The 18,148-nt window shown below is 69.8% G+C and overlaps 2 protein-coding genes across 2 annotated transcripts; both read right to left on the reverse strand.

The window, feature by feature from the left end:
• Positions 1-2,200: 2,200 nt before the first annotated feature.
• Positions 2,201-3,922, reverse strand: LOC141737203 (zinc finger protein 576-like). Its single transcript, XM_074571843.1, is given in 5 exon segments — positions 2,201-2,393; positions 2,396-2,431; positions 2,434-2,511; positions 2,514-2,675; positions 3,636-3,922. Coding segments are annotated over 5 exon segments (480 nt in total). The 5' UTR covers positions 3,793-3,922; the 3' UTR covers positions 2,201-2,346.
• Positions 3,923-5,920: 1,998 nt separating this feature from the next.
• On the reverse strand, positions 5,921-17,962 carry CADM4 (cell adhesion molecule 4). Its single transcript, XM_074571846.1, has 10 exons — positions 17,054-17,962; positions 14,572-14,692; positions 11,173-11,319; positions 10,229-10,381; positions 9,010-9,144; positions 8,273-8,437; positions 7,698-7,788; positions 7,438-7,610; positions 6,544-6,672; positions 5,921-6,046 (listed from the first exon to the last, which is right to left on the reverse strand). Exons 2-10 carry the CDS (start codon positions 14,645-14,647, stop codon positions 5,940-5,942), a joined length of 1,176 nt encoding a protein of 391 aa, XP_074427947.1. The 5' UTR covers positions 14,648-14,692; positions 17,054-17,962; the 3' UTR covers positions 5,921-5,939.
• Positions 17,963-18,148: the final 186 nt, after the last annotated feature.

The following is an 18,148-nucleotide window of genomic DNA, read 5'->3' on the forward strand; positions in this document are numbered from 1 at the left end:
GGGTCGCTGTGGGGTGGGGGGTTGCTATAGGGCACTAGGGGTCGCTGTGGGGTGGTGGGTTGCTATAGGGCGCTATGGGTCGCTGTGGGGTGGGGGGTTGCTATAGGGCGCTATGGGTTGCTATGGGGTGGGGGGGTTGCTATAGGGCGCTATGGGTTGCTATGGGGTGGGGGGATGCTATATGGCACTATGGGTCACTATGGGTTTCTATGGGTCGCTATGGGGCGGGGGGACGCTATAGGGCGCTATGGGTCGCTGTGGGGTGGGGGGTTGCTATAGGGCGCTATGGGTCACTATGGGTTTCTATGGGTCGCTATGGGGCGGGGGGACGCTATAGGGTTCTATGGGTCGGGGGGCTGCTGTGGGTCGCCGTGGGTCGCCGTGGGTCACTATGGGTCCGTGCCCCCCCCGCCCCATAGGCCTCCCCGCGCTGCCGGAGGAGGACGACGAGTCCGAAGCCACCTCGGTGTCATCGGGGGGGAGCGGCCCCCCCTCCCCCCCCGCAACGGCTGCGCAGGTACCGCCCCTCCCCCCCCCCCACCCCCCCCACCCCACACACCCCTCCCCCCACCCTCACGCCCCTCCCCCGCCCGCAGGTTCCCGGAGCCGCCATCGCCCTTCGCCGCCGCCAGGGGACGGAGGAGGAGGGAGGGGGAGGGGGGAGGGGGAGGGGGAGGGGAGGGTGGGGGAGGGGCGGCCCGGCGCGGGGGGGGAGGGGCGGCCGAATGGCACGAGTGCCCCGAATGCGGCCGCGGTTTCGGCACCTCCCGGGCCCTGAAGGTGCATCGCAGTTACCACGTGGGGCGCAAAAGGCCCCAGGGGTCACCCCGGGGGGGGCGGGGGGGGCGTCCCCCCGGCCCCTCCCCTCCCCCCCGCCTCCCCCACCACCCCCCCTCCTCCCCCTCCCCCCCTCCCCCTCCCTTCCCCCCCCCCCTTCCATTACATCTGCGCGAGTGCGGGTTGGGGTTCGGGGCGCCGGCGGCGTTGGGGGCCCATCGCTGCGAGCACGGGAGGCGCCGGCGGCGTAGCCCCCCCCCCAGCCCCTCCCCCCACCCCACCCCCGCCCCCACCCCCCCCCGCCGGGCCGCCACCGCCCCTCCCCCTCCCTATCGCTGCACCGAATGCGCCGGAGCCTTCGGCCTCGTGGCCGACCTGCACGAGCACTACATGCTGCACGCGCGGGGGGAGCTGTGAGGGGGGAGGGGCGGGGGGGGGTGCGCCCCTCCCCCACCCCCGCCCGCGGGAACCGACCCCCCCGCCCATCCCCCTCCGTCAGAACCCCCGGGGGGTGGGGGGTTAAACGCGGCGGGAGGAGGGCGATGTCATGGACGGGGGGGGGGGAGGGGGGCGGGGCGTGACGTCATCGGCGGGGGAGGGGGGTGATGTCGTTGGCGGTGGGGGTGGGGGGGGGGGGCGCGATGATGTCACAGGCGCGGGGCGTGATGTCACGGACGGGGAGCGGCGTTATCAAGCCCCTGAACTGCGCCTCCGGCTCCGCCCCTTTCATGGCGGGGGGGGCGGGGGGTGGGCGTGTGACGTCATTGCTTGGGGATGATGTCAGCGGTCGGGGGGGCGGCGGCTGGGGGGGGAGGGGGTTGGGCGACATCACCGCTGGGGGGGGGTGATGTCATCACTCGGGGATGATGTCATGTGGGGGGGGCGATGACATCGTTGGGCGTGATGTCACAGAGCACAAAGATGACATGGCGGGGGGTGAGCAGTGACATCACCGGTGGGGGGGGGTGACACCATTGGGCGGTTTTCACGGGGGGGGGGGATGACGTCACACGTTGGGGGGGGGTGACGCCATGTGACAGGACGATGATGTCACTTCGGGGGGGAGGGGGGGGAATCCCCAAGCGCTGTCACCCCGGGGAGGAGGTGACATCACAGTGACATCACTCTGCGGGGGGAGGGGGATCATCCCGCCCCCCCCCGCCGCCGTCAAGTGTGACGTCACCCCCCCGCCATGACGTCACCCCCCTTCCCTCCACGACCAATCCGCTGCCGCCTCCGCTTTGCAATTAAGGCTGTCGGGCCACGCCCCTCCCCCTCAAACCCCGCCCCCTCGCGGCCACGCCCCCCGACACGGACCAATCCGCTGCTGCCTCTGCTCTTTATTAAGGCCGCCGGGCCACGCCCCCTCCCCCTCACACCCCGCCCCCCTCGCGGCCACGCCCCCCGACACGGACCAATCCGCTGCCACCGCCGCTTTTTATTGAGGCCGCTGGGCCGCGCCCCCCCCCGAGACCACGCCCCCCCCCGAGACCACGCCCCTCCCTCCTCCCCCGCCCCTTTCTGCCAGCCCGCAGCCAATCGCCGCGCCCGGGGCGGAGGCCCCGCCCCCTAGAGCTCGCCGCGCGCGTGGCGGATGTAGTGGCGGTGCAGCGCCCCTCGCGGGCGAAGGCGCGGCCGCACTCGGTGCAGGTGAGGGGGGGGGGATGGGGGGAGGGGGGGGGCGGGGCGGGGGGCGGCGGGGGGCGTGGCCGCGCTGGTGACGCAGGAGGGCGGGGAGGAGGGGAAGGGGCGGGCGCAGACGAAGCAGACGAAGAGCGCCCCCCGCAGGGCGGCGGCGGCGAAGTCCCCGGGGTGCTGGCGCTTGGCGTGGCGGGCGGCGAAGGCGGCGTCGGGGAAGGTGATGAGGCAGCGGCCGCAGTGGCGGGAGCCCGGACGGTCTGCGGGGGGGAGGGGGGAGGGGGGGACCACACGTGCCCACCGCGTCACGGACACGCCCCCCCCCCCCCCCCCCCCCACACCTCCCAGCATCGGCCCCACAGCGACGCCGGGGGGGGACCCGCAGCCACCCCACGGGGACCCACAGGGACCCACAGAGACCCTACAGGGACCCACAGCCACCCCACAGGGAGCCATGGAGACCCTACAGGACCCACAGTCACCCCACAGACACCCCACAGCCACCCACGGAGACCCTACGGGGACCCACAGAGACCCTACAGGACCTACAGCCACCCCACAGCCACCCCACAGGGAGCCCACAGGGACCTACAGCCACCCCACAGGGACCCACAGAGACCCTACAGGACCCACAGCCACCCCACAGGGAGCCATGGAGACCCTACAGGGACCCACAGTCACCCCACACGACCCCCAGAGACACACTAGACCCTACAGGGACCCACAAGCTACCCCATGGGGACCCACAGCCACCCCACAGACACCCTACAGGGACCCACAAGACCCTGCGGGACCCACGGAGACCCTATGGGGACCCACAGCCACCCCATGGGGACCCACAACCACCTCAGAGTGACCTGCAGCACCCCAAGGGGACCCACAGTGCCCACAGCGACCCACAGACACCCCCCAGGAGCCCCCAAGGACCCACAGTGCCCCATAGCGACCCACAGACACCCCCCAGGGGCCCCCAAGGACCCACAGTGCCCCATAGCGACCCACAGACACCCCCCAGGGGCCCCCAAGGACCCACAGTGCCCCATAGCGACCCACAGACACCCCCAGGGGCCCCCAAGGACCCACAGTGCCCCATAGCGACCCACAGACACCCCCCAGGGGCCCGCATCACCCCCCAGGACCCACAGACATCCCCCCCCACCCCCCCCCCGAGACCCACAGCGCCCCGCCACCACCCCAGGGGTGCCCCCTCCCCCACTCACAGATGGCGCCCTTGGGGCAGGGCTCGGGGGGGGCCCTTCCCCCCCCCTCCTCTTCCTCCTCCTCCTCCTCCTCCTCCTCCTCCTCCTCCTCCTCCTCCGGCGGGGGGGGGAGGGGCGCGGGGGGGGGCGGGGGCGGCTCCGGGGGCGGCTGCGACATCCCGGGGGGCTGGGGGAGGGGCGCCCGCTCATCCCAGTGCTCCGAGTAACCCCCCGGGGACCCCCCCAGTGCTCCCAGTGCCCCCCCCGAGCTCCCAGTAACTCCCAGTGCCCCCCCCAGTACTCACAGTACCCCCCCAGTGCCCTCCCACCGCTCCCATTCCCCCCCCAGTGCTCCCAGTACCCCCCCAGTACCCCCCCGGAGCTCCCAGCAAACCCCCAGTGCCCCCCCAGTGCTCCCAGTAACCCCCAGCGCTCCCAGTAACCCCCAAGTGCCCCCCCCGTACTCCCAGTACCCCCCCAGGGCTCCCAGTAACCCCCAGTGCCCCCCCCAGCGCTCCCAGTAACCCCCAGTGCCCTCCCACCGCTCCCATTGCCCCCCCCAGCGCTCCCAGTACCCCCCCAGAGCCCTCCCCAGTGCTCCCATTCCACCCCCCAGCGCCCCCCCGCCCCTCCCCCCGCCGTGGCCCCGCCCCCGGCCCCGCCCCGCCCCCCCCCCGCCGCCCTCACTCGCTCTCGCGGCCGCTCTCCGCGCCCCCCCCCACCCCCGCCCCGGCGTCTACTTCCGGCTTCCGGCGGGACCCCCGAGCGCTTCCGGTTCGGGTCTGGGGCGGGGGAAGGTTGGAGGGGGGGCGCGGGGGGGGAACTTCCTGTGCGCGCGCGCGCCGGGCGCGGCGGGGAACGTTCTGCGCGTGCGCGGCGCCGGCTCCCGCAAAGGGGCGGGGCCGCGCGGGGGTGACGTCACGTGCCGGCCAATGGGCGGCGGGGGGCGGGGCCCGGGGAAGCGGCGCCCCCTGGCGGCGGCTCCCGGTAACTCCCAGGACAAACCGGTGACCCCCGGTGACCCCAGTCCCCTCCCAGCGACCCCCAGTGACCCCAGTCCCCTCCCAGTCCCTCCCAGTAACCTCCAGTAGCCCCCCACCCCCTCCCAGGCCCCTCCCAGTCCCCTCCCAGTCCCTCCCAGTAACCCCCAGTAGCCCCCCACCCCCTCCCAGGCCCCTCCCAGTCCCCTCCAGTCCCTCCCAGTAACCTCCAGTCCCCTCCCAGTCCCTCCCAGTAACCTCCAGTAGCCGCTCACCCCCTCCCAGGCCCCTCCCAGGCCCCTCCGAGTCCCCTCCCAGTAACCTCCAGTAGCCGCTCACCCCCTCCCAGTCCCCTCCCAGTCCCTCCCAGTAACCCCCAGTAGCCCCCCACCCCCTCCCAGGCCCCTCCCAGTTCCCTCCCAGTCCCCTCCCAGTGCCCCCCAACCCCTCCCAGGCCCTTCCCAGTAACCTCCAGTCCCTCCCAGTAACCCCCAGTAGCCACTCACCCCCTCCCAGTCCCCTCCCAGTCCCCTCCCAGTGCCCCCCAACCCCTCCCAGGCCCCTCCCAGATCCCCCCAGTCCCTCCCAGTGCCCCCCAGTACAGCCCAGTGCCCCCCAGTACGAATCGGGGGTTTATTGCGTATCAAAGGCGGTTTAAAAGTGACGTATTTACAGACGCACCCGCGGGGGGGGGAGGGGGGGGGGGCCAGGGATGGGGGGGAGGGGGCGAGGCCGCCCCGGGCCACGCCCCCTCATACATTATTCATTGCCTCCTCCCCCGCCGTGGGACAGACGGACACGCCCCTCCCCCCCCCATCATGGCTTTGAGCTTGGGGGGACCCAGGCGTCGGGGCCCCTCCCCCCCCTCCCCGAGGGGTGGGGGCGGGGCTTGGGGAGGAGGGGGCGGGGCTTGTCTCCCCCCCCACATTGTCCCCCGGCCCCTCCCCCCGTGTCCCCACCCTTGTCCCTGTCCCCGTGTGTCCCCCCCCCATCCCCCAATGTCCCCCCCCCGTCCCCAAGCCCTCCTGGTCCCCCTGTCCCCCCCCCCCATCCCCTGTGCCCCTCTCCTGTCCCCAGTGTCTCCCCCCCCCCAGCCCCAATGTCCCCCCCCATCCCTTGTCCCCCCTCCCCCCGTGTCCCCCCCAATGTCCCCCCGTCCCAGCCTCAGCCCCCCGCCCCGTCCCAAGCCCCCCCCCCCTCCCCACATCCCCGTGTCCCCATATCCTGCCTCTCCGAGCCTCCCCCCCGACCCCCCAATGTCCCCCCCCCGTGTCATCCCCCCCGTGTTGTTCCCCCCCCGGTGTCCTCCCCCCCCCCCCGTGTCCCCCCCCCGCAGTGTCCCCCCTCAGATGAAGAATTCCTCCTTGCGCTTCCCGCTCTCGGCCCCCAGAAAGGCCTCCCGGGCCTCCCCGTGCTCCTCCAGCCCGCTGGCCTCGTGCGTCAGGTATGACCCTGCGCCCTGACGTCAGAGCGGGCCACGCCCTGGCCACGCCCCGAGAAGCCCCGCCCCTTCCCGTGTGCGTCATCCCCCCCCCCCCCCCCCGGCTCTGCCTCAGCCCAGCGCCGCCGCGGCCTCCAGGCCCCGCCCCCTTCCCGCCGTGGCCACGCCCCCAACCCCCCGCCCCGCCCCCTTAGAGCAAGCGACGCCCCCCCCCCCCCCCCCACTCCCTTAAAGGAGCCCTGTCCCCCTCGTGGCACCTCCCTTTTCCCCGCCCCCCTGCCAGACCACGCCCCCTCCCCAAACCCCGCCCCCTCCCATTCAAAAAGAAGCCCCGCCCCCACCACGGGGCCACGCCCCCTCCCTTCCAGCCCCGCCCCTTCCACAAAGCCACGCCTCCTCCCCCCGCTCCAACCCCCTGCCCCAGCCCCATTCAAGCCCCCACCGCCAGGCCCCGCCCCCCTCTGCCCCGCCCCCTCCGGCCCCGCCCCCTGCCCGTGGCCCCGCCCACCTTTCTGGCGCACGGAGGCCCAGAGGACGGCGCCCAGCAGGGAGAGCAGCAGGAACACCAGCAGCGCCAGGATCCCCCCCACGATGGCGTAGGGCAGCGCCCCCCGCGCCGCCACCACCGCCCCCGGGTCTGCCCCACACGTGGGGGTCAGTGTGCGGCGGGGGGGGGCAGAGGGACGTGTGGGGCGGGGGATTGTGGGGCTGCCCTAGGGCAGAGGCATGGGGGGGGGGGGGCTCAGAGAGCAGGGGCACCTGGGGCTGATGTGGGGCCAGGGGGTGCTGTGGGTCACTATGGGGCAGCTGCGGGTCGCTATGGGGCAGAAGAGACGGGGCAGAGCCCTCCCTTTGCCACAGAGGACGAGGGAGCAGAGGTGGGCAGGGGTGACACTGGGCCAGGTGACACTGTGGGGTGGCTATGGGGCAGCTGTGGATCGCTATGGGGCAGCCGTGGGGCAGCCGGGTGGCCAAGAGACGGGGCAGAGCCCTCCCTTTGCCACAGAGGACGAAGGAGCGGAGGTGGGCAGGGGTGACACTGGGCCAGGTGACACCGTGGGGTGGCTATGGGGCAGTTGTGGGTGGCTATGGGGCACTATGGGGCAGCCGTGGGGCAGAAGAGATGGGGCAGAGCCCTCCCTTTGCCACAGAGGACGAAGGAGCGGAGGTGGGCAGGGGTGACACGGGGCCAGGTGACACCATGGGGTGGCTATGGGGCAGCTGTGGGTGGCTATGGGGCAGCCGTGGGGCAGCCGGGTGGCCAAGAGATGGGGCAGAGCCCTCCCTTTGCCACAGAGGACGAGGGAGCGGAGGTGGGCAGGGGTGACACCGGGCCAGGGTGACAGCGTGGGGTGGCTCTGGGGCAGCCGTGGGTCGCCGTGGGTCGCCGTGGGTCGCTCACCGTAGACGACGAGGACGTAGTGGTCGGCGGCGCGGCCGTGGGGGTTGCCGGCCTGGCAGCTGTAGGTGCCATTGTCCTGGGGGCCCAGCGCGGGCAGCGTCAGCACCTCCCCCCGCGCCACGGCCCGCGGCGGCAGCGACTCGTTGCCCCGGCTCCAGGCGATGTCCGTGGGGCTGGGGGGGACGGGGACAGGGGTGTCACCGCTGTCACCTCCCCCCCCACAACGCCCCGGGCTGTCCCCTCCCGGGGGTGGCACTCACAGGGGGTTGCCGTTGACGGCGCAGGTCAGCACCAGCGTGTCGCCTTCCCGCAGGACGCTCTGCGAGGGGTGGATGCGGGCCGTGGGGGCGTCTGCGGGGACAGGGACGCGTCACCCCCCCGGGTGACATGTGCCACCCCCCCGCTGACGTATGACACCCCCTGGGTGACATCATCTGTCACCTCCCAGGGACATGCGCCAACCCCTGGTGGACATGTGTCACCCCTCGACGTGTCACCCCCCCGGGGGACATAGGCTACACCCCAAGGGACACATGCCACCCTCTGATGACGTATGTCACCCCCAGGGGACACATGCCACCCCCGAGGGGACATACGCCACCCCCCGGTGACACATGCCACCCCCAGTGCCCCCAGTCCCCACTCACACTGGACGTCCAGCACGTACTGGGCCTGGTGCCACTGTCCCTTCTCTGTCCATGTCCCCTCTCCATGTCCCTCTGTCCCCTCCATGTCCCTGTGTGTCCCCTCCATGTCCCCTCAGTGTCCCTCCCTGTCCCTCCCAGTCCCTCCCAGTGCCCCCCAGTGCCCCCCAGTGTCCCCAGCGGTGGCTCACACTGGACGTCCAGCATGTACTGGGTCTGGCGGCGCTGGCCGCGCTGCAGGGCGGGGTGTGTGGCCTCGCAGGTGACGATGGCGCCGTGGTCCCTGCGCTCCACCCGCAGCCGCAGCACGTTGCGCTGCAGGAAAACCTTCCCCCGCTGCTCCCGGCTGCTCGACCCTGCGGACGGCGGGGACACGGGGGGACACGGGGGACACGGGGGACAGCGGGGGACACGGGGGGACAGGCGGCAGCAGGGACAACAGGGGACACGGTGGCAGCGGGGACATGGGGGGCACGGTGGCCGCCGAACCCCCCCAGGGTCCCCGTGTCACCAGCCCAGGCCACACGTCCCCAACAGCGGGCCCACCGTGTCCCCAGCAGGGTCCCCGCCATGTCCCCAATGTCCCCAGGGTCCCCGTGGCCCCAACCTGGGCCCCGTGTCCCCATCCCCACAAGGGTCCCCACACCCCTGTCCTTGTCCCCGACCCGCCCAGGGTCCCCATGTCCCCACCGTGTCCCCACCCCCCCCAGAGTCCCCACCCCCCCAGGTCCCCACCGTGTCCCCCCGTCCCCCCGACGTCCCCAACCCCCCCAGGGTCCCCGTGTCCCCGGTCTGAGCCCCATGTCCCCATCACCATCGGGGTCCCCACACCCCCCCAGGCCCCCCCCCCCCCCCGCCGTGTCGCCATCGGGGTCCCCACACCCTCGCCCCCCCCCGCCCCGTTGTCCCCATGTCCCCCCGCTGTCACCTTGGAGCTCGCGGCGGTCGCGGAACCAGCGCAGGGTGGCCGGGGGCCGGGCGCGGGGCACGAGGCAGCTCAGCTCCACCTCCCCCCCCTCCACCGCCGCCGCCACCGCCTCCACCACGGGGTTCTCGGGGGGCACTGCCACCCCACGGGGACGGGCGCACGGGGACGCAGGGGACACGGGGGACAGGGGCGAGGGACGAGGCCACGGGGAGGGACGGGGGGACAAGGACGGAGGGTGAGGGACATGAGGGGACGGGGGACACAGGGGACAAGGGAGTCAAAGGGCAGGGGGACATGGGGACAAGGGGCGACACGGGGGACGAGGGACAGGGGCGAGGGACAGGGGGACAAGGGCACAGGGAGGGACAGGGGGACGAGGACGGAGGGTGAGGGACACGGGATGAGGGGACACAAGGGGACACGGGATGAGGACAAGGGATGAGGACACAGGGGACAAGGACGCAGGAGGAGGGACACAGGATGAGGGGACACGGAGACAAGGGACACGGGGGGAGGGACGTGAGGGACATGTCTCCACGTCTCCCCCATGTCCCCAAGTGTCCCCAAGAACGATGACGACCTGGTTTGGGTGTCTCGAGGGCGGCGGAGGCAGGAACCGCCACCGCATCCCCCATGTCCCTGTGTCCCCAAGTGTCCCCAGGTGTCCCCCAGTGTCCCCACATCCCCCCGAGTGTCCCCCATGTCCCCACACGTCCCTAACGTGTCTTCAGGTGTCCCCAAGTGTCCCCAAGAATGACGACGATCTGGTTCGGGTGTCTTCAGGGTGGCGGGGGCAGGAACCGCCACCACATCCCCCATGTCCCTGTGTCCCCAGGTGTCCCCTAGTGTCCCCCCAAGCGTCCCCACACGGCCCTAACGTGTCTTCAGGTGTCCCCAAAAATGATGACGATCCGGTTTTGGGTGTCTTGAGGGTGGGGAGGGCAGGAACTGCCAGCACGTTCCCCACGTCCCTGTGTCCCTCTGTGTCCCCAGGTGTCCCCAGGTGTCCTCGCGTGTCCCTAGTGCGTCTTCAGGTGTCCCCACGTGTCCCCAAGAGCGGTGATGACCCGGGTTTGGGCGTCTTGAGGGTGGGGAGGGCAGGAACCGCCACCACGTCCCCTCCCCGGCCCCGTGCCTCCCAGTGTCCCCATGTCCCCCCCCCCGGCCCCGTGCCTCTCAGTGTCCCCACGTCCCCCCCTGGCGTCCCCGGTGGCCCTACCGAGGACGGTGAGGGTGGCGATCTGGTGGTGGGTGTCGTCAGCGTAGAGCTGGCAGAAGTAGCCGCCCTCGTCCTCCAGCCGGGCCCGGGCCAGGCGCAGGCGCAGGCGCCGCCGGCTGAACTCCACCAGCTGGAACCGCTCGTCCTTCAGCGCTGGGGGGGAAACGGGGACGGCGGTGTCACCCACGGCCACCCCACGGCCACCCTACAGGGTCCCACAGCCACCCACGGGACCCCATGGCCACCCACAGCCACCTTACGGCCACCCACAGCTGGAACCACTCATCCTTCGGCACCGGGGGGGACAGCGGTGTCACCCACGGCGGGACACGGCCACCCACGGGGTCCCACAGCCACCCCACGGCCAACCCATGGCGACCCACGGCCACCCTACAGGGTCCCACAGCTGGAACCTTCAGCACAGGGACACCAATGTCACCGACGGCCACTTAATGGCCACCATGGAGCACCACGGCCACCCAGAGGCCACCACAGGGACACCCTATGGCCACTCTAAGGCCTCCACGGCCACCTAGAGGCCACCACAGGGCCCCCATGAGACCCCAAGGCCACCCCGGAGCTCCGTGGCCACCATAAAGCCACCACAGGGCCCCTACAGCCACCCCAAGGTCCCCATGGCCACCAGTGGGCCACCCTAGAGCTCCACGGCCACCCCAAGGACCCCGTGGCCACCACAGAGCCATCCAGAGGCCACCCCATGGCCACCCCAGGTCCGCTATGACCACCCCGAGGACCCCACGACCCCCCCGAAACCTCCTTAGAGCCACGTCTGTGCCCCCTCCCTGTCCCCGCGTCCCCCCCACGGCCCCGTGTCCTCGCCGCAGGTGCCGCCGAAGAAGAGCCTCCGCCGTGCGCGGCGCTGGATGTGTCCCCGTGTCCCCCCTTGTCCCCCCCGGTGTCCCCCGGTGTCCCCGTGCCCTCACCGCGGGTGCCGTTGAAGAAGAGGGTCTGCCGGGCGGGGTTCTGGATGACGACGATGGAGCCATCGTACTGGTGCAGGTGACACGTGATCTCGGCCGTGCCACCCTCCAGCACCGTCACGTTCTCTGCCTGCACCTCCTGCGCCCGCCCTGGGGACAGCAGGGACAGCGTCACCGAGGGGGGGGACACACACGCGCACCGGGGGGCTGGGGACACCAGGGATACCATCGCTGGGGGTCTGGGGACGCTGTTACTGGGGCGTTGGGGACACCGGGGAGACCCACGCCAAGGTGCCAGGGCCATTGGGGACACTGGGGACACCCACAGAGGGGGGCTGGGGACGGTGGGGACGCCAGGGACATGGACATGGGGGTGCTGCAGACAGCGGGGACACCCACACTGGGGTGCTGGGGACACTGGGGACAACGACACCAGGGTCCCGGGGACACTGGGGACACTGACACCGGGGTGGCAGGGCCATCGGGGACACTGTTACTGGGACACTGACACTGGGAGCACGACATGGGGGCGCTGGGGACATCGGGGACACTGGGGACACAGTCACTGGGGTGCTGGGGACACCAGGGACACCGTCACTGGGGACACCGACACAAGGGACATCAACACTGGGGGCCCGGGGACACTGGGGACGCTGTTAGCGGGGACAGTGACACCAGGGACAGTGACACCGGGGATGCTGGGGCCACCGGGGCCACCATCACTAGGGACATCGTCACCAGGGACATCGACGACACTGGGGACGCCGTCTCTGGGGACACCAACACCGGCACCACCGTCACGGGGGAACCCCGGCACCGGTGACACTTGTGGGACACCAGTGGTGGCACTTGGGGACACCCGCCCGGGTGACAGGAGCACCGGGGACACCATCCCTGGGGACACCGACAGTGTCACGGCCCCTGGACGCCTGGGTCCCCCCGCCTCGTTACTGTCCCCTCATTAGGGTCCTCGCTGTCACCTCCGGTTGCCGCGACGAGGCCGGGTTGTCACCAGGGGGGTGGGGACACCATGGGGGGGCGGGGGGGGGGTGTGTGTGACATCGCGTTTTTGCCGTGTCAGCACAATTCCCACCACCCCCGGGGTCACCACGGCGACCGCGGCCGTCACTGTCACCGCCAAGGTCGTCACCGCGCCAAGGTCACCCCTGTTCCCGGGGGGGTTCCCGGGAAACCCAGGTGTCCCGGGGGCGGGGGGGCCCAGGAGTTCGGCCGGGGGGGGACACCCAGGAGTTCGGGGGGGACCCAGGCATCCGGGGGGGGACACCCTGTCATTCGGCCGCTGCCCACGGAGGTGACACAGGGACAAGGGACACTTTGTTCTCGCCGTCACCCCCCCCCTCTCCCGGACGCCCGGGTCCCCCTGAGTGGGTGCTGGGGGGGGGAGGGGAGGCGCCCGGACGCCTGGGTCCCCCCCAGGGCGGGGGAAGGGGGGGACACACACGACAATGGCCCTTTTCTGTGCCACCCGCGCGGGGACAGGCCGGCGCCGCCTGGCACCTCGGCGGGGACCCAGGCGAGCGGGAGGGGACGAGGGACGGAGCGATGTCACCCCCCGCAGGGAGGGTGGGGAGCGGGGTGTCCCCACGGTGAGGGGACGCCAGGGGACACCCGACCACGAGGGTGAGGGACGCTGGTGGGAGGGCACGGGGACAGTGACACCAGGGTACGGGCGTCACTGTCGCACGAGGGTGACGGCCACCCGGCCACGAGGGTGTGGGGACAACACCACCAGGGTGAGGGACACGCGGCCATGAGGGTACGGGGGTCACCAGCGCACGAGGACAGGGGGACACCCGGCCACGGGGGTGTGGGGACACTGACAGGAGGGTGGGGGACACCCAGCCACGAGGACACGGGTGTCACTGGCCCACGAGGGTGAGGGGACACTGACACAAGGGTGAGGGTGTCACCAGGACATGGGGACACCCGGCCACGGGGGTGTGGGGACACTGACATGAGGGTGAGGGACACCCGGCCACGAGGACACGGGTGTCACTGGCCCATGAGGGTGACAGACACCCGGCCACAGGGGTGTGGGGACACTGACACGAGGGTGAGGGACAATCGGCCATGAGGGTGACAGACACCCAGCCATGAGGGTATGGGTGTCACCAGCGCACGAGGACATGGGGACACCCATCCCCGGGGGTGTGGGGACACCAACACGAGGGTGAGGGACACCCGGCCACGAGGACAGGGGCGTCACTGGCCCACGAGGGTGACAGACACCTGGCCATGAGGGGGTGGGGACACTGACACGAGGGCGAGGGACACCCAGCCGTGAGGGTACGGGTGTCACCAGCGCACGAGGATGTGAGGACACCCACCCACGGGGGTGTGGGGACGACAGCACAAGGGTGAGGGGACGCTGACACAAGGGTGAAGGTGTCACCAGCGCCCGAGGGTGACGGACACCCCTCCTCGAGGGCGAGGGACACCCGGTCACCAGGATACGGGTGTCACTGGCCCACGAGGGTGACAGACACCCGGCCACAAGGGTGTGGGGACGCTGACACGAGGGTGAGGGACAACTGGCCACGAGGACACGGGTGTCACTGGCCCACGAGGGTGACAGACACCCGGCCACGGGGGTGTGGGGACACTGACACGGGGGTGAGGGTGCCACCAGCACACGAGGACGTGGGGACACCCGGCCACGAGGGTGAGGGGACATCGGCGCACGTGGACGTGGGGACAGCGACACCCGGGGGCGCAGGGTCACCCCCCCCAGCAGGTGTGGGGACACCGGGATGCTCGGGGGGGTGGTGACAAGGCCACCCGAGGGCACGTGGTCACCCCCCCAGCAAGTTTGGGGACATCAGGATGCTCGTGGGGGGGAGGGGGGTGCGCCAAGGCCACCCGAGGGCACAGGGTCACCCCCCCCTCGTGGGGACACGGGGATGGACGGGGACACCGGGGGGGTGACGCAGAGGGAAGGAGCCCCCTGCGTGTCCCCCCCGTGTCCCCAGGCCGCGGTGGAGGGGGGGGGGGACACACAGGACAAAGCCACCCCGAGGGGACCGATGGGGACAGCAGTGGGGGGGACACAGCGAAATGCCACCCCCCCCCCCCCATCCTTGGGGACAGGGAGGGGGACACGGGGAGGGGACACCGAGGGGGAGCGCAGTGGCAGATGGGGGGGAGGGGGGGGGGGCTGCGGCAGAGGCTGGCGGCATTTTTGGTGGGGGGGGGACGGACACGACGCATCCCTGAAATGGCGCGGGGGGGGCGGGGGGGGCTGGTGTCACCCCGCTGTGGGGACAAGAGGGATGGGGACAATTAAGGGAAGGCGGGGGGTGGGGGGTGGGGGGATAATTTAAAGGGGGGTTGGGGACAATTCCGGGGGGGGTGGGGGACAGGTTTTTGGGGGGGGGTCCTTACCGTGCCCGGCGGCCCAGAGCAGGATGAGGCCCGGCAGCAGCGCGGGGCGCAGGGGGGGGCGCGGGGGGGGCTGCATGGCGTCCGGTGCGTCCCTCTGCCGCTCCCCACCTGCCGAGGAGGCCTGCGGATAATGTATGCTAATGAGATGCGAGAGGCCGGGCCAATGGGGGGAGGAGGAGGGGGAGGAGCCCTGGGATGAAAGGGCGGGGGGGGGGGTCGGTGTTTACGGGCCCTGGCAGGGAAGGGGGGGAGAAAGGGGACACCCCCCCCCCCCGGTGTCACCCACAGCCCCGGGGTGGGATGGGGACAGCACAGGGCGACATCGGGGACCCCAGGGGGGAATTGGGGGACCCCAGGGTGACACTGGGGACCCCACGGTGACATCAGGGTACACAGGGGGGAATTGGGGACCCCAGGGTGGCATCGTGGACCCCAGGGCAGAATTTGGGGCACCCCAGGGTGACATTGGGGACCTCAGGGTGACATCAGGTGACCACAGCGGGGAACAGGGGGACCCCAGGGTGACACAGGGGACCCCCAAGCCAGAATCGGGGCACGCCAGGGTGACATCGGGGACCCCAAAGGTGGCATCAGGGGACGCCAGGGTGACATGGGGGCACCCAGGGGGCAACTGGGGAACCCCAAGGCAGGATCGGGGCACCCCAAGGGGGCATCAGGGACCCCAAGGGGAACTGAGCGCCCCAGGGTGACATTGGGGACCCCCAAGCCTCAATTTGGGCACCCGGGTGGGACTGGGGCACCCCAGAGTGACATCGGGGACCCCAAGGGGCGAACTGGGGCACCCCAGGGTCACACAGGGGACCCCCAAGGTGGGACTGGGGCACCCCAAGGCAGGACGGGGGATGCCAAAGGGGAATTGGGGCACCTCAGGGTGGGATCGGGCACCACAAAGGGGAACTGGGGACCCCAAATCACACCCGGGGCCCCCCCAGGGTGGGCTGGTGCCATCCCCGGGTGACACTGGGGACCCCAAGGCAGAATTGGGGCACCCCAAGGGGGAACCGGGGGGACCCCAGGGTGACGCTGCGGCACCGTGACCCTGAATTGAGGCAGCCCAGGGTGACACTGGGGACCCCAAAGGGGAAAATGGGGGACCCCAAGGAGGGAATGGGGTACCCCAGGGTGACACTGGGGACCCCAAGGGTGAACTGGGGTCCTTAGGGTGGGCTGGTGCCACCCCCTGGGTGCCACTGGGGCCACCCCAGGCTGTCCCCCGGCGGTGGCGCAGTGCGGGGGGCAGTTTCTATGGCAGCCCCCGGCCCCCCCGCCCCGGCAGCGTGGAACAAAGGCGGCTCTGAGGCCGAACAGCGCGGCCATTCTGTGCCAACCGATGCCGTTTTGGGGCCGTTTGGCCCCGTTTCGGCCTCCCGCCGCCGGACCCCCGCAAAGCCGCTCGGGACGCGGGGCACGTCCTGGCCCAGCCACTCCAAAACCCACCCTTTTTGGCTCAAAAAAGCGAGCTGCGGCGGCGGCAGAGCCCCAAATCGGGTGAAACGGGGCCAAAAGGGGACAAAACAGCGTTAAACACACCCAAAGCGGGGGTAAATAAGCCAGTATAAGGCTAAATAGGCCCAAAATGGAGTGAAATGGGGCCAAAATGGGGCTGAACAAGCCCAATACGGGGCTAAACAGGGCCAGTGTGGAGTTAAATGGGCCCCCAATGGGTAGAAATGGGGCCAATATGGAGATACAGGCGGCCAGAACAGGGCCAAAACAGGGGTAGAGAAGCCCCAAAATGGGGTGAAACAGACAAAGATGCGTTAAATGGGGCCAATATGGAGATAATAACGCCATAATGGGGATAAATGGGCCCAAAACGCGTCTTGACAGGCGCAAGGCAGGGCTAAACAAGACCGAACTGGGACTGAGAAGGCCCCAAACCAGCCCAAAATGGGCGTGAACTGGGCCGAAACACAGCTAAACAATCCCAAAACGGGGCTAAACAGGCTCAAACCGATGCTAAAAGGGCCCAAACTGGGGCTACACGGGGCCAAAACTGGTCAAAAGCGAGGCTAAACAGGCCCAAACCGGAGCTTTAGCAAGGTGGGGAGCAAGGGAAGCCCTGCCGTGTGCTGAGCAATTAGCATGACAATAATTAGGCGGCAGCTGTACCCTCACACCCGAGCGTCTGAAGGGCCCCCGAGGGTGTGGGTGGCTTCTCCCAGCACGTTGGGAGCAGGAGAACCGGTCCGGGCACAGCCAGGAGCCCAGGCGGGGGCACCAAGTGATGGCACCTCAGGGTCGTGGAGGGGAACTGGGGTGGGCAGGAGAAAGGGGGCAGAGCAGAGGCCGCTCTGAGGGACCCCAACCACTCCATGAGAGGGCCAGCAGCCGCCACCCACCGCAACCAGGAGGGAGAAACTGCCCGGGGGAGGGAGCCCAACCACGCAAAGGGAGAAGCCGACGGCGGAACGGAGCCGGGCTGCGAGGGGTGAGGAGGCAGCAGGGCCCGGGCACTCACCGCTCGCGGCCGCGGCCGGAGCCGCCTCAAGCTCCTGAGGGGCCGCGGAGAAAATGGCGGCGGCCGCCGACGGACCCGCAGGGCTTTTCCCGCCCTTTCCGCGGCCACGCCCCCCCGGCCGGCGTCTCCACCAATCAGCGGCCGCCGCTCCCCCCCGCGGGTGCGCGTTAGCCCCGCCCTCCGCCAGACCCGAGGTGACTTCGGCGGCCTGAGGGGACGCGCGCCTTCGCAGGTAGAAACTTTAATTTTCCTGAGGTAAAAAGTTACTTTCCTGAGGTAAAAAGTTACTTTCCTGAGGTAACATTAAGGGGGAAAAGGGTTTTCTAACCCTTTAGCCTAACATGGAGCCTCCTGTCGATAGGAGGGAGAGCCATGAGGGGTCAGCGTTTGCCAATGGCAGCGATTCACCATTTTTTAGCAACTTAAAAAAATAAAAAATGAAAATCAATCAATTCTTTTTCCCCTCAAACTGAAGAAAACCCCTACGTAAAACGGAAAACTGGCCCCAAAACACCTTCCCCCTCTCCTCAGGGGCAGAAAACAATTTTTTCCAGTCTTAAAGCCCCTTAAAACAACCTCTTTTCCATTCCGGCCCCCTTTTATCAATTACTGCAACAAAAACTTATAAATTTGGGTGTATCTCCTCATTCTGGTGTGACGCTGACCACTCCAGGAGGGGCTTGCACCCAAACTGACCTTTTTCACCCTGTTTTGCCCAGGGCTGAGCCCCGGCTCCCTCCAAAACACGCTATTCCCCCCCCAAAACCCTTCACTTGCAGCTAAAACCGTGCATTTTTAGACAAATGTTTTTCACCAAACGTAGCAGGTTTTGGAGGAAACAGGAGACCAAAATTATGGCAGTTTAGGGTTTTCCCCTGATAACAGACTCCCTGATATTGCGTTATTTTGGGCAAAACACACAATTTTTGACTAACAATCCCCCTCCCGCCCCCCTTTTTTTCCCCCCCCTACAGTGACGTAATACCCTGCTTTTTGGGGCATTTCCCCAACGTTTTGGGACACCCCCCCTAATATTTTGGGGCAATTTCTCACTGTTTCAGGACACACACCCCCATATACTTGTGGGCTTTTCCT

This window comes from Larus michahellis, unplaced genomic scaffold, assembly GCF_964199755.1.
Source record: "Larus michahellis unplaced genomic scaffold, bLarMic1.1 SCAFFOLD_454, whole genome shotgun sequence".
In the NCBI taxonomy this organism is placed as follows: Eukaryota; Metazoa; Chordata; class Aves; order Charadriiformes; family Laridae; genus Larus; species Larus michahellis.

What these genes read in the sequence shown, in the direction of transcription:
- CADM4 (XM_074571846.1), bottom strand. Translation starts at nt 14,647, where the DNA reads ATGCAGCCCCCCCCGCGCCCCCCCCTGCGCCCCGCGCTGCTGCCGGGC. An exon ending in GCCGTCAACGGCAACCCCCT is followed by an intron (nt 7,611 to 7,697) that starts GTGAGTGCCACC and finishes CGTCCCCCCCAG; the next exon opens with CCCCACGGACATCGCCTGGA. An exon ending in CTACGTCCTCGTCGTCTACG is followed by an intron (nt 6,673 to 7,437) that starts GTGAGCGACCCA and finishes CGTGTGGGGCAG; the next exon opens with ACCCGGGGGCGGTGGTGGCG.